The following is a 15,154-nucleotide window of genomic DNA, read 5'->3' as shown; positions in this document are numbered from 1 at the left end:
AAAAAGTGAGCTTTCGTGGACCACGCAGGATGTTTGCAGTAATTATTTAACAAACAACCGTTAAAAAGGGCAATGTTGACGCCTGGCTATTTAAAGCGTTCTCGATTGTTGCAACGAACGCCTACCCGCAGGCCCAATTTCTTTCTTTAGGAGCGGTTGCGTCAGTATTTGATATAAATCGCGCGGCTTTCCTGACTGTACGCGTGAGAAACTATTCTCGACCTAGTTACCGGGTATGATATGAAATATCTCGACCGATCCGATCGTCTAAAATTATCGAAGAGCGTGTATTCGTCCCGCGGACTGTTCGAAAGTCCGCGACAGATGGACAGAAGAAAATAAATGAACTACGAGTTCGGTAACCGGGGTTTAACAAACTCGACAACTTCGACGCGACTTCGTACAGAATTTAATAAGCTTCAGATATTTTCAAACTTCGTTTCTTCTTGAATTTTCTAGCAGACCCCGCCTTGGACCCCGGGATATTGTCGCAAGTTGTATAAAAGCTGATTTATCGCCGCTCGGGCGACGTCAGCTACGTGCTACCGTAGACATACGCTCCAGACACAAGTCAGACGGTTAGGGTCACACCAATTATAAATTAGGAGGCGCCACGACTCTTTCCCACTTTGTTTCCCTAATCCTCTCTAGCATCTACAAAGTCTAAACATCCTAACTAACCACACTCAACTTTCCTCCAGGGTTCCCCACTAATAGATACACAAAGAATTTAAAAAAATTCTCTAGCAGCAACCGTTGTACCTTGGTATCATCGTACAATATTTCCCATTGATCTGCGAATTGCTACGTCCGATTTTTGCGGTTGAACAATGACTAATGCCCGGCGACAGGCGAGTTTATTTATTTTGACTCGTGCAACGGTGCAAAGCAAGTGATATAGTGGGTGATAAATTTGGCGCGTGCACGCGTCAGTATCCGCAATTTGCGAAAGATGAATAAGACACCTGTTACCATTTTTCAGTCACGCTTCTGCACGATTATCGGCACGAAATTCTCGATACGCCCGTTGCCAACAGATGCGCGCGCGTTCCGATCGATAAGGATCGCCGGGATTGATACTTTGCCATCGGTGGATTCGACGGACAATTTGTCGACGTTAATTCGTCACGCGGTTCGATTCGAAATAATTTACCGCCGAACGAAACGCGACGCTCTGGCACGTTGGCCGCGAATCTCAGGAATGGTCGCGACAATGTGTGGTTTTAGCGAATCGAAATTTGTATCGTCGCGGTTGTTAATTTTCTAACGGCTGCCCGGACGTCGCGACGCTGCCAGACGCCTCTCCGCAGCTAAATGACACGCAACCACCGACAGTTGGTTCTCCGATTATTAAAACAACGCGGAACGCTTTGTTTTTCGATCGTGGGAAATAATTTACGATAATGGTACAACTTATGGCCGCGTAATGACTTCTAGACGGCCCAAGGCTAACGCTAATTTACATCAAATTGTTTCTGTCGCGTCTTGGCCGGTTCCTCGGCGATAATTCACGGGAGACGAGAAGTTTTAACTTGCGTACAGTATTGTCTATTTTATATATTTCTTGGAGGAATGTTTTGGCATTGGAAGGCCACATGTCATTCGGCGAATATCTCACGAGCTTCTACACTAAACGTACCCATGGATTACGATCGTTGAAATCTCTCCTACCAACCTTCAATAATTTGCCTCGAAAGGCCGCCATCCCTGGCCTAGAGTCTGTCGCGTAACGGGTCGACGGATGAAAAATGGCGACGCGCGCGGTGCAGCATTGTTTTCACAGCCGACAGTGGCTCGTGTATGGCGTTCAAGTTGCCAAACATCCGACTGACAGGCTGTCGTTATTTATCGAAACTAAGTGGCCGTAAAGTTCCCGCTTGAGGTACGAGTACCGCAGTTTCTATTGGCGCTTCGACGAGTTATAATCCACGATTTTGACGAGTTGCCAAAGACGAGTCGTCACGAGACGCACGCTACCGCCTAAACCTTTCGATCCGATCGTACACTGGAAATAAAGAAATTCCGAGTCGTTTACAATAGAGCTCAATTACAAATTTAAAAATTACAAATGAATAAAACAGTTACCAATCCAGCCGTTTCGTGACGAATTCGTGGAAGCGTATCCGCCTTGATAAATGGCCAGACACGGTCCCGAGTCACGGTCAACTAACGCGACGCTAGTCTGTGCGTTTAGCCTTAACGCGTCGTCATCGACGATAATCAGGATCTACGGACGATTACGTTACCCCGGGTTATAAATTCGATCGCTTATGACGGCCAGAGACGAATAATTCGGACGACACGTTCGTTGTAAATCATCCGACGATGTCCTCGCGCAAAGCGGTGACGATATATTAATTAAGTCGTCTCGTCCGTTCGGGGATGGCGGCTCGATAGAATTATTCAGCGTTAAATAAATTATTGGCTGAGTCACCTTGAAAACGGACACGGGGCGATGCAATAATAGATGGAAACGCTATTTCCACGGTTTCATTTACACAATCCGGTCGCGTATATTGAACCATTCACGCGTATTTTATACCGAGCACCGGTTTAACCGGTGATTTATGATTAAATGAAAGCCAATTCTAAACATAACTTAGCCGGCGACCGCGAACGATTAAGATATTTGGATTTGTACTGTCGAAGTACTTAAGAAATTTAATACTTAATAGCAGCGAGCCAGAACGTGACATTTTTAATGGCCAGTTTGACGCTAGAATATTTACGAGACGTTCAATGAAACTATACCGATGGCTTGTTGCTCCAAAAACTGTCATTTTGATACTGCTAACTCCAGAAAGGTCAGGACATCTTCGAAAGGGTCGGCTTACGGTGCAGGAAGGTGAACGTGATCTGCAAAAGGGATAATTTGGAACGTAAACAGGATTTTTAAGGGTCTGTAATTCGATATTATGGATACCAGAGTCTTGGAAATCCGATGTCGACGACCCCGAAGTCCCAACAGGCGGTACTCACTTCCGAATCGAGAACTCAAAAGCAATATCTAAGTTTAAAGCAGCCCAGAGTTACGAGGTCCATAATTACAGGGGTCATTGATACGGCTATGATCGTCAATATTGAGAGTCTGGATCGTGGCTGTGCAAAATCAGCGTCGATGCGATTTGTTTTCACAAGCAACATTGAATTAATATCACCTCCGCGTATGACGGGGGGGAAAGGCATCGATTGTTTTCTCACCAGATAATGTACATAAGCTCTGTTTCTCGTCGAATGTCAGGTGTATTAGTAAATACCCAACACTTTCTTCGCGAAGCTTCTTTCAGGCGATGAACGATCATTGGCAACGAACCTGTTACTTTGATGTACTGCCAAAAACCTCTTCAACGTAAAACAGGCGATCTTTGGTTCCGTTATCGTGGGAATCAAAAACTCGAGGCGCTGGAAAATTATTGGAAATTAATTTGCGGTCGCGAGAACGATCTCACGTTATTTGGAATACCAATATGGACGCTGGAAACGAAGACGAGGACGCCCCATGGATGGAACATTTCAAGAAGAATTGCACAAAGAATATTCCTCTCTAGATTAAACTGTTCTTATTTAATGCGAGAAGAATAAAAGGCCGGATCTGGCACGAATCACGAATCGTATTGGGTCAGACGTTTCGATCAATCTTCGTGGGTCTAGAGACTAAATAAAAATTACTCAACACTGTCCACATTCTACTGACATTTTTTTTTTCCCCCTACAATATATCGGACAATATTTTGATTGATTTTATCCAATCCTATTTATTGGTAGCGTTTCTTTCCCAGGTTGGTAAAGAATTCCAGAGATTTAGCAATTAATTAAAGCCTAATTAAGGATGGAAACGAGACGTTTCGGAATCGTACGGCATGCACGGCGTCCGCGACGACGGATACCGATAGACTGCTCTTCCAGGAAGCGTGAAACACTGACAGAATGCGTTTCGTGTAAATCATGTCGACCGGGACGAGCAAGAAAAAAAAGAAAAAAAAAAGAATTCGCCTTGAGTGAATTAAGGGGTGAGAGAGCCAACGAAAGGGAGCGACAGCGCGACCGCAAGAGGAGGAGGAGGAGGAGAAGCGATCGTCGAGAAGAATGAGAGACGTGTTCGTGCATTGCGGGAGTAGTTGGAATGGCGGTGAGTTCTTGGTTGTCTTCAGGCTTTGGCATCGAACCAGATATTCTATCTACCTTCGTGGTGCGCCTTGGTTTTAGTTTAATTTAGATGGTGGTATCGTGACGTAACGTATTTAGTGTGCAGGCATATACATCTTGTTACTTGCCGTTTAACCAATTACTCAAAAACGTTTGATGTGTCCCTAAGCTTTATTCCGCTGGGCCACCTTTGAGAACGCACGATAATAAGCGCCGGAGAGTCCCTTGTCGCGGTTATTGCGAGCAACGCATAGAAGCTTCCGTTAATTCTTATTGATAGTCGTTCTCATCGTCGTAAAACCATAACTATCGGTTATTAACGTAATTTAGAGACACTCGGATCTATTTCGAACGTTCACGCGATCGTTTTTATGATTTAAAAGGTTTGAAATTGAAAGTGGAACTCACCCTGCCCGATGACGCGATCGTGACTCCCTCTCTCCTGGTGACTCGAATTACCTCCGCTGAGATTTCTGTACAAAGATTGGAAAACTTTACCCTCGAAACAGTCTTTAAAATTTTTGCGAGTTTTCATGATCGCGATCGAGAGATTAACGATACGATTTAACCTATATTATAATGGTAGTAAACAGGATGTAATCGTAGGGTAACTTGCCTTGTTTCGTTTTAGATGTAATCGAAATGTTGGAAGCCATCGTAGTGAATTCCACATTACACCGTCATTCTAAAATACAGAAACAAGAAACGACACGTGAATCACCGTTAATTTGTAATCATTGCAATTTTTAATTCGCTTCATGGGGATTACTATACGATCGTATTGTTCGTAACGGTGCTGCCACCTTAACGGACATCGCGAAATCCTGGTTCGAATTTCAGTAAAGGCGTAAACGCTTTTTCGGCCAGTTGGTAACTTATCGACTTCGAAACGGTCGACAACTGTTCTCTGCTTCATTTCATAACGTTAATATTGTCCAAGTCTTTCGAAATACGTGTCTAACGAGCTTCATAGTCTCGATATGCGTCGAATCATAAGTGTAATAAGCTCGTAAAGGAACAATAAGCTGAACCCTAACCTTTCACCTTGCTATCTCCGCTCATGTAAGTACTCGAATTTCTGTTCTTCATTTGTCTCACGGTACGGCGATCAAAGTCTCCCATAAAGGTACAAATAATATAATACAACAATCGTTGAAATAATTGTTATATTGCAAGTGTAACGATGCATTAAAACGAAAGGGTTCGGAACCGGAAGAACTCTGATTGGCGTGGTGCGCGTGCGCAGTGATTTCCCACTTACTTCCGTATCCCGCGCAAATTTCGCGCGGCAAATTAAAATATCCCGGTGAAAGAATGTCGTCGAAACGATTCGATCGATTTCATGGGGCGACAGATCGAACGTTCTACGTAGATGGTTAAAGCGGCGTCGGTGGATCAACCTTTAGTTTGAGCGAAATCTATTTCCGACACGCGGCACCCGTACTCGTTCGTCCGATTGGCTGGCCCGCTAGCACACCGCGCGGGGTTGGCCGCATTTTCTTGTATTTCACTGCTAATCGGGTCACTTCCGCCATTGATTCCGACGCCGAAATCCACGCGGTGTAACGTAAAGTCACGAGCAAATAAATGCCGCGCCAGACACAGACGCGAACAACGCGATCGAGGAGCCATTATCGCGCCCACCCCGATAAACACCCTTTGATGCCGTCCAATGAAAATATACTTGCTCCGGAAACCCAATTGACTCGTGCAACGACTAACGTTACATCGTAGACACAATCGTTTGGGACCGTCCTATCGGTGAGAGTTAAATAAATTATCAGCTATTTAGAATTTAGAGTTCAGCTTTCAGATTCTGGGTAACTTGGTAAGATAAATGGCACCGGGGAGTTCATAAATGTTACATCTGGCCTAATGAAAATATACACGTCCCGCGAATCCAATTAAAGTCACTGCACGATAACGAATTAAAGTCAGAGTCGATATAATGATAAAATAATTTTGAATCGCCTCGGTATATTCCCATAAAATTTTTCACGCGCTCAGAGAGCTTACGAGTTTAAAGAATAAGCTCGCCAAGATGATCGAGGGGATTTGTTTAAATGTACTTTGTAAATAACCGTCGTGCGAAGATCCTGCACGACTATTTGTATAGACAATTGACTCTAACACGGTTCGCGAGAGCGGCGATTCTTCGATCAGAATAGAACGCGGTTTGTTATTTCCGGTTGGACGTAGTAAACGGTGCGCTGTCTCGATCGCGAGCACGCACGTTCAGTCATCTTTCCGCGAGGCTAAAAACTTGGCCTTCGCGCGAGACGGGACCCCCACGGTTTGATTCACCGGATGCACTCGACTCGCGGGGAAACTGTGCCAGTAAAATAGCACAGCTATTTTATGAGGCACCTTGGGCACGTAACACAGAATTACATTTCGCCCGCGGGTTTCGCGCGATGTGTTTATTAGAGACGGCAGCGTCCATCCTCTTCGCGCTAACGCCGGTTCCGGTTCGTTACGACCGTGCAAAATCAACCTTTCTTAACCCCTGAGTGAATTATCGGGCCCCTCTGCAACTAACAATTACTTGATATACGATGTAATTATTTGAAAATTTATGTAATAATTATTTTTTAAATGCTTCGAACCAATTTGGTAAAAATCAACATTGAGTATAGCAATTCGGTTGGGATTGAGAGTCCACTTAAGGGTTAGAGCTTGACAAACGCTTCTTGTGAACTCTGACCGGTGTAATAAAAATTGCAAATTTTTACAGGGTGCAACCATTGGATAATTACAGTGTAATTATACTGGGGTCCTAGAAGACTATTGACAGGACACTGTAGATGTTAGAAAAGAAAGGAATTTTAGTAACATTTCACAAAATTGATAGTTGATATCGATCGCTATCGGTTTGGTTAATTAAGGTGTCTTGGACAAAATATATTTAGAAAAATTATTGCACGGTTTCTGAAGCATTCTATGTACATAAACACACGTGTTGAATAGATAGTATGTATATGATACAAAATTATTTGCAATAAAGTTTCGCGTCTTACGAAGAGGCTGGGATTAATTATTATTAAGCTAAGTTGTTTCGAACGGTGGTTGAGGACCGTCAGTCACTCGCGTACGAAAGAAAGTTATCGATCACTGAAAGATTCGTTGCACCGCGCTTCCGCATGGCGGGTTGACAGCATTCCATTTCCGTCATCGCGTCGACAGTTTCACGACCTACGAGATAGACACCAGGTTTCCCAGAAAACGACCGTTAATAGCCAACAACGATAACAAATCCCCAAAATGTACGCGTCGACGGAGAACCGATAGATCGAAAAGAATCACAAACGACCACGAAAAAACGAGGTTCTTCGAATCGTGTAAATTTCTGAATTTCAGAGCATTGGAATGTTTTGCAGCGTCTCCCAAGGCCGGCGTTCGCGCAATCTTTATTTTACAATCGCACAACCACCGGTGTCCCGTCCATGGTTGCGTCCCGAAATAATCAGACGAAATTCACGATTCAAGGCCAACCGCGAAAATCTGCGAGCACGGGACCAACGTTGTGCCCAAGGGGGTAGGAACAAGGTTCGATGGTTCGAGGGTACCGAAAGCCACGACGAATGGCGTTCGACACTTGCACAACACTCACGAAAATAGCACGACGAGTAGCTGACACGGTGACGGCGAGTGGAAGAGGAAAAGAACTAGCAGGAAAGTGGCCTAGGAAAATGCCATCGTCGCCTAGACTCACCTCCACAAAACTGTTGACCGTTACGTTTTTTTTTTTTTGTCTGTTTCAGGTCTCTCCCCCGGGCGATAATTCGCAGGCGACCGCGGCTCCCTGGGCGTCGTCGATCGCTCTGAGCGCGATCGATGGATCGGCCGCTGGATATCGGTTCACCACTTTGCGCTCGGAATCCCCGAATAAATCCCCCGAGGCAGTGAGGAAGCCAGCCGGCGGCTATCTCGAGACTGCTACCAATGCCAGCCGCGACGCGTCCCGACGCCCTCCGCCGCGCCTCTTCATCGCCACCTCTTCGTCCTCTGCATCGCCGTCGACGTCGTCGTCTTCTTTCCTTTCTTCGGTTCTTTCGATGACCGCGCGGCCAGGCGTCGTCTTCTGTTGTCCGACGTCCCATCCACCGATGGCCCGGCCAACCGAGCACCTGTTGTTAAATCGTTTCGCACCTGCATACGTTCGATATCGCCGGCATTCTTCGATCACACCTACGTCAACTTTATGTACACAACTTGCGTATTGTACACAGGATGTTCGACCAACCCTGGGACAAATTTTAACGGGAGATTCTGGAGACCAAAATAAGACGAAGATCAAGAATACCAATTTGTCGATCGAGGCTTCGTAAAAAGTTATTAATGTTTAAAGTTCTGCTTGTAGAATGATAATCTGCGAACAGCTGCGTGCAAGCGATAGTAGTTCTCACCCACAGACGAGGTATAAGAGTGCACCTTACACCCCATGGACAATTTGACTGCCATACCGACCGGAACTCTTTTCGACGAATTTAAAAAATTTCAAATCGTTCTAAAAAAATTATTTTTGGTTGCAGGGGTCAATTACAAGCATTTTTTGTGAATAGACATACCCTCGAAATCCTACGCACTTTCGAGAAAAAAATTCGAGTAGTTGCCGAAATTTTCCATAAAAAAAAAAAATTTTCAATCGTTCTAAAAAAATTATTTTTGGTTGCAGGGGTCGACTACAATCATTTTTGGTGAATAGACATACCCTCGATTTCCTACGCACTTTCGAGAAAAAAATTCGAGTAGGTGCCGAAATTTTCCATAAAAAAAAAAAATTTCCAATCGTTCTAAAAAAATTATTTTTAGTTACGGGGGTCAATTACAAGCATTTTTTGTGAATAGACATACCTCCGAATTCCTACGCAGTTTTGAGAAAAAAATTCGAGTAGGTGCCGAAATTTTCCATCAAAAAAAAAAATTTTCAATCATTCTAAAAAAATTATTTTTGGTTACGGGGGTCGATTACAATCATTTTTTGTGAATAGACATACCCTCGAAAAACTACGCACTTTCGAGAAAAAAATTCGAGTAGGTGCTGAAATTTTCCGTTGAAAAAAAAATTTTAAATTGTTGTAAAAAAATTATTCCATTGTTCCTGCTAATAATACGACTCTGTTTTGCAGGAGGAACGAAGAAACCGCGACCTTTGGTATTCTCATCTCCGTCGCTGTCCCCGCGCCAAGGGTTAATTGCTCGCCGACTATTACACAATTGTGAATTATCGTTGGACGATACTCGTGACCATCGAAATCCGCTTCCGCGATAAATATCGCAGACCCCTTATCGTTTGGTGAAATAAATTTCTGATCGCTTATGTGCTTCGATTCGCGTTCGTCGAAGCGGCTGTACGCGCGCCAAGGTTTAATTAAATAATTAGAAATGCTCGATTGCGCAATCGAGAGATGCATCGATCTGTTTAAAAATACTGGCGATTTCACAATTATCACAATGCGCAACAAGTCAAAGTATACATACCGAAGAGGATGGAATTGGAAACCAGCGATCAGAATTTTTAGAAAAGATTGGGTACCGTTTCAATGTTAACTCCGATCGATCTATTTTACAATTATTTTATTTTCTATATTAAGAAATTTCGTGTGTTGTAGGTCCCCAAGGAACCTCCCCTCAGAGACGGAGCTCCTTTGGACAGTTTGTCTGGTAAATCCCCGTTTGAAAGGGTCCATCGCGTGAAAAAATCATGGTCCAGGAGCTTTCGAGAGTCGAGTATATCTTGGTCGTCGCGATGCACTTGTAATATCGTTCCCCAGACGTGCGTAGATCGGTTGTACTTTGGCTGGGTTCTAATAATAATCAATGCCTACGTGTCTCCAGGGTTTTCTCTGCTGGTCCACCGCCGATACGCGCGTTGTGTTTGCTATCCGTTGTACCGACCATAATTTCGCCGGCAGCTAGCCACTCGGGACTCGTCCTTTTTGCTGCACCGAAGCCTGGCTTCTGTCCGGCGCCGATGGTACTTCGACGGATCGTTGGGAGTCTATTTGTGTTCTGACTTGGTTTTAATACAGCCACCCGTGCAACGTAACCGCCCCGATGTACTTTTACGACACACGAGATATGCCCTGTTATGGGGGCCACTTCTTCGCTTCCGGTGGAGGAAACCTGTCGGTTGAAAGTAATCGTGGCGGGTCACGAGTCTCTTTAATTTCCAAATTTCAGGAGCTTATATTCTTTACAAATAGCTTCTCCATCGACTCCTTCAGGAATGGCAATTTTCAGTGTAATATTTCAGTGTCAGAAGGTAGATACAAACTTATAAAAATAGTCTCCACCGCTGAGAGGTTGACTAAAGCATAAATAATTGTGTTCGAATAGGAAACGAATTAAAGAAGATAACGAATTAGCGGCCGTAGCAGCGAGGTATTCGTGACAAGAGGAAATCAATAGACACGTCCCTTCTACTGATCTCACGCTGAGCCTGAAGAAACCACACCATGGCAGAATGCAGCAAAAGCACTAGTACTGCTTCGACAATTTTCTAAAAAACCAGAGTCTTGTAATCGTAACCACCCAAGACAACCCCTTAATTATACAGCCATTGTAATCTCGCTGCTTCCGTTTCCAGGGCGTTGCATAAAATCGTGGGCGCGGTCCTCGTGCGAGGCAGCGTTTCTTTTCGCGTTCGCTTTCAACAAAGCAAAATTATAGCATGGTAAACCCTTAATTGGATCACATTTTGCCGAAACTCTGCTTTGTAAGGGCCGAGAAACGTTTTGGAGTAAAAGTGAATCATCCCCCGGTGGTAAAAGAGATTAAAAGACGCGTTTGGTTCGGACGCAACAGACGGCTATAAGTTCATTTCCGTGTTATTAATGCAGAGTAGCCGCGTGTAGGACATTCATACGTAATATCTGACTAATTGAGGCCGACGCGTGTACTTGGCGACGGTCCAAGTCGCTTTGATCGCGGCGAGATCGACCCTACGCGAAATATATGCACGCGTATCTAGAGGCGCACGTGCATGCGCGCTTTCGTAGATTTAAGCACGCGCGTGTGCCTTTCCGGAACGAACGAATGGTCACGGTTTCTTCGTAGCCGTTTCGCGGCCATCAAAGACCATTTGTGCTCCGGCGACGCTTTGAAGAAATATATCGAGGGATAACGAACGATTCTATAAATATTCTATACTCAAATTGAGTTTCTTGTTTGCAATTTTAACATTGATATTAATTCGTAACGACAGCGCTGGCTTCCATTACGTGTGGATACCGATTTATCGTCGAGATGACAAAAGTTGATCGACGAGAAACGAGCATCGAATCCCGCGCGAGCGCTTTTTCTGAACCTTTATCACGGGGATATGTCAGCTTGCGGGAGAAATAACGCACGAAAAAACCGTATTTGTTCCACGCAATCGAGGAAACAGTCAACAACGTTAGAATAACATTGAAATGAAACCGTTCGGTGATTAGCGAGGTACCAAAGTTCGAAGATCCAGCGTGTACCGATTCGATGGCACCAGCGCCAGTTTCTCGATCGATCTACCTCGCGGAGGAATGCTGCTAAGTTTATTAAGGTACCCATTTCAAATAAAACTCAACGGAGAGAAACTATTTTTTCGAGTGCCTAAAAGTTTTTATCAAACAGATTTACCATGATCGTTCCGCTACTAATCAGCGCAGTTTGCATCGAAGCCAACGGTGAGAAGAGCAAAGCGGTGGCAGAGGTGCGGGAAAATGATGTTTTCGGGAAGAGAGACGCGATATCCGACCACGGACGCTCCGACGAGCATGTTTCGAGGTCGCGCGGCGTCGGTTCGTTGGAGAACCGGATCCCCCGATCGGGAGACGGAAATCTGGCGAGGAAAATGGCCAAGGAGGCTCTGAAATCCCCGAAGATGCAGGAGACCATGCACAAGCTCACTCATGGACGATCCTCTCACAGACAGAACAAACTGTTCGCGTCCGTGAAGGTGCCAGGAGCACCGCGACGCAAATCCTCCGGCGATTTTAAGAAACATGGAAGACAGACGAGGCCCAAGGGGCGACAGAAAAAGAAAAGAAAAAGGTACGTTTCCAAAATTGTGAAGAATCACTTTGAAATATAAAAGTAAATCCAATTTTGGTGATTCGGAAAAGTAAGAGAATCATGGTTATTTTAGACACCATAGACGATACGGAAACCAACAGCCTGGATGGCCAAGAAGGGGATCCTCTAAGGTAGGTAAGCTTCGTTCTCCACTCGCCAATAACCCTAAGCCCTTCGTCGAGCAATATATCGTACTACGCATTGGATAAACGTTTGAATATTATTCTTTCACTCAGAGAATGTTGAGCACCAGAAGAGACATTAACGCGTTTGGAAAGAAACTGCATGGAAATTCGAATAAACCGGTCTCAAAATCGAACGTGAAAATTACCGCCGTTAAAGTAGACGATACCGATTACGTCGATTTTTCTACCCCGTTGAACACTCAGCCTTCGATATCGTTGACAAAATTACACGGTAACGAAAACATGGTCGAACGTCTGATGAGGACGACCACGAAGGATCCATCGAAAAAAAATGGCGGCGACCAGGGGATCGAGTACTCGGATTATTACAGCGAGGACGACGTTCTCCAAGACCTAGCGGCGAACAAAATTCCGATAAGGGCGGCCAGCTTGAGGAACCCTAACGATCGATTCACACGGCAGACTGTAAATTCTACGTCCTTTTATACCGACAACCAGATCGATACCAATGTCCAGCCGTATTATCAAGATTACGACGCCCATAGCAAAGACGTTATCTACAGCGACGATTCCGTGAATAATTTTCCGAACGACGCGCTTGGTTACAGACTTCCGGAATACCAAAACGAGAATTTAAATATGGCGTATCCGGTCAGCACCGAAGACACACCGGAAGAACCGGAACAGGACCCGAACGTTTCCGGTTTGCAGAACAATGGCGACGATCGGAATCGACAGAACTACGAAACTCAACAGCCCGTCGATCAAGATCAATTTAATTACGCGAACGAAGGCGTCGAACCACAAATGGCGAACGTGGAGGTTCCCAAATTTTCTAATCAATTTAGTTTGTACGATCGTCCATCGGCGGGAACCAATCTGCAACTTCCGGGAAACTTGGAACCAATTACGATGAACAGACCTCCGGCAGAGAGCATGAGATTCTTGCAAGCAAAAAATGATTTACCGGTTGTAAACGTTCCTAACGCGATGGATCAACCGTTGGGGAAGATCCTGGAGTCCCTGGGGATCAACGCGAATCAGAATTCGAATTCGAACTCGAATCTGGAGAAACTCAACAATCCTTTGTCTTTTCCCGAAACGCTCGATCGACCAACGGAGCGCAAGCTGAGTCCAAGTTACCTGAAAAATCCCATCTCTAGGGACGAGAATTTGAGAGACAGCTATCCCAGAAGACAGCTGATCGACAACGGGATATTAAACAATAATCCATCGCCGTTCGACGAGGGAGGAAAGACCAAAAGCCACAACGTGAACATCTCCATCGCCATGCACGACACCAAGGAAGTTGCTGGCCAGTTACTCGACACGATCATGGAGGAATTGGAAGAGATGAAGCTGGACCGCGGCAAGAACAACAAGAGAGAGGGTAATAGAAACTTTTAACTCGCCACGTATCCGTGTCTGCGTCCCGGCTTCCCCTTTATATGTGAAACGAGCGATATTTTTAGGCTTACCTTGCCGTTTGTCAGGGTCCTGGTCAACGACTCAGGCAGGAATGAAGCTGGACCTGAAGGTCGTAAATCATACTATAACCGTGACGGTCTCGGACCTAGTATCTCCGCGGTTTCACGAGAGTCTGCTCAATGGGACGTGGAACGTCACCGGTCACGCCCCGTTCAAACGTGGTTCACCCTTCACTCTGATCGCCACTGACAACCATACTAGCTCCATAGCGGTGTTTGTCGGTAGACGATCCCATATTTTACAAACGATCTTCTCGCCGGTAACAGTTCTCTATTTACAGATCAGATTATCTAGGAAAAACATGGCAAAACAATTTTTATTTATTTATCTTTTAATTGTAAAGAATTATCCTTCTCAAATAATATTTTATTTTATTCGCGTCTGCGAAGTTGTTCTTGCAAAATGTTTCAAGATAAAATCCGATAAAGGTCGCTGTGGTACATGATTCAGACCGGAATACATATTGCATTTACTTGGATTTCCATTGCTTGGCGTATTTATAATCTAATACATTCGCAACATTATGTACGCGCATAACAATATCTAGTAGACTTTATCGCGTGTAACATTAATTCTACGTTTTACTGAATGACACACAGATACAGAGTACGTATTATTCTACCCAACACATTTGTTTGGTACCGCATACTGCTTGGATTTCTAATATATTCTCAACGTTATGCACTTTAACATATTTAATAGACTTTATTGCGTGTAACGTTGATTCTAGATTTTAATGAATGGTACAAACGCGTATGCATTCATCTGGCCTTTTACAGAGTATAAACAATAACGTTACACGTTACTCAAGTTGTTCTATACATATATTTAAACAAATATATTTCATCAACGTTAGTAATCTGATCTGATGTAAGTAGATTACCGTTAACCGATTGGTACCAGCAAACGTTTCTACGATAAACGGATAACGTTATCTTATCGATAATGTTCCAGGTGCGTGCAGGGTGTGCCAAGGTATCGACACCATAGCAGGTGTTTGGTCCGTCGCTCGACCTCCGAATGATTGCAGGGATTTTCAGGTCGCCACTAGCGTCTTCAACGATATATTTCGAAAAACGAAATGGTCCAGCTTGAAGGAGAAAGAACACTCGAACGGGAACGTGACGGAAACCACAACGGCGAAGAACGAGAAGAAAAGGAGTTAGTAAACGCTTGTCGTCGAAATCCGTATGACGCGGAAAAATGGCGCGAAATGGCAACAGAAAATGGCTGAAACTCAAGACGATGGAACTCGATAAATATACACAGACCAACGTAAATACGGAATAACTATAGCGAGACATATACAGACTATAGAATAT

At 44.5% G+C, this 15,154-nt stretch overlaps 2 protein-coding genes across 3 annotated transcripts; both read left to right on the top strand.

Moving 5' to 3' along the window:
- Window positions 1–9,283: 9,283 nt before the first annotated feature.
- On the top strand, window positions 9,284–10,295 carry LOC122399032. Its single transcript, XM_043399351.1, has 3 exons — window positions 9,284–9,678; window positions 9,759–9,922; window positions 9,985–10,295. Exons 1-3 carry the CDS (start codon window positions 9,532–9,534, stop codon window positions 10,160–10,162), a joined length of 489 nt encoding a protein of 162 aa, XP_043255286.1. The 5' UTR covers window positions 9,284–9,531; the 3' UTR covers window positions 10,163–10,295.
- On the top strand, window positions 10,282–15,097 carry LOC122399031 (MATH and LRR domain-containing protein PFE0570w). Of its 2 annotated transcripts, none has more exons than XM_043399350.1 (8): window positions 10,282–10,411; window positions 10,486–10,629; window positions 11,354–11,686; window positions 11,758–12,177; window positions 12,272–12,333; window positions 12,435–13,734; window positions 13,838–14,053; window positions 14,787–15,097. In XM_043399350.1, exons 6-8 carry the CDS (start codon window positions 12,438–12,440, stop codon window positions 14,996–14,998), a joined length of 1,725 nt encoding a protein of 574 aa, XP_043255285.1. In that variant the 5' UTR covers window positions 10,282–10,411; window positions 10,486–10,629; window positions 11,354–11,686; window positions 11,758–12,177; window positions 12,272–12,333; window positions 12,435–12,437; the 3' UTR covers window positions 14,999–15,097. The 2 variants fall into 2 exon arrangements, with proteins under 2 accessions (XP_043255285.1, XP_043255284.1); XM_043399349.1 differs by having other exon boundaries at window positions 13,817–14,053.
- The last annotated feature ends 57 nt before the right edge of the window (window positions 15,098–15,154 follow it).

Source organism: Colletes gigas, unplaced genomic scaffold, assembly GCF_013123115.1.
Source record: "Colletes gigas isolate AHSC1104 unplaced genomic scaffold, ASM1312311v1 Colletes_gigas_Sc00012, whole genome shotgun sequence".
Lineage (NCBI taxonomy): Eukaryota > Metazoa > Arthropoda > Insecta > Hymenoptera > Colletidae > Colletes > Colletes gigas.
This window is presented reverse-complemented; position numbering and strand designations above follow the sequence as displayed.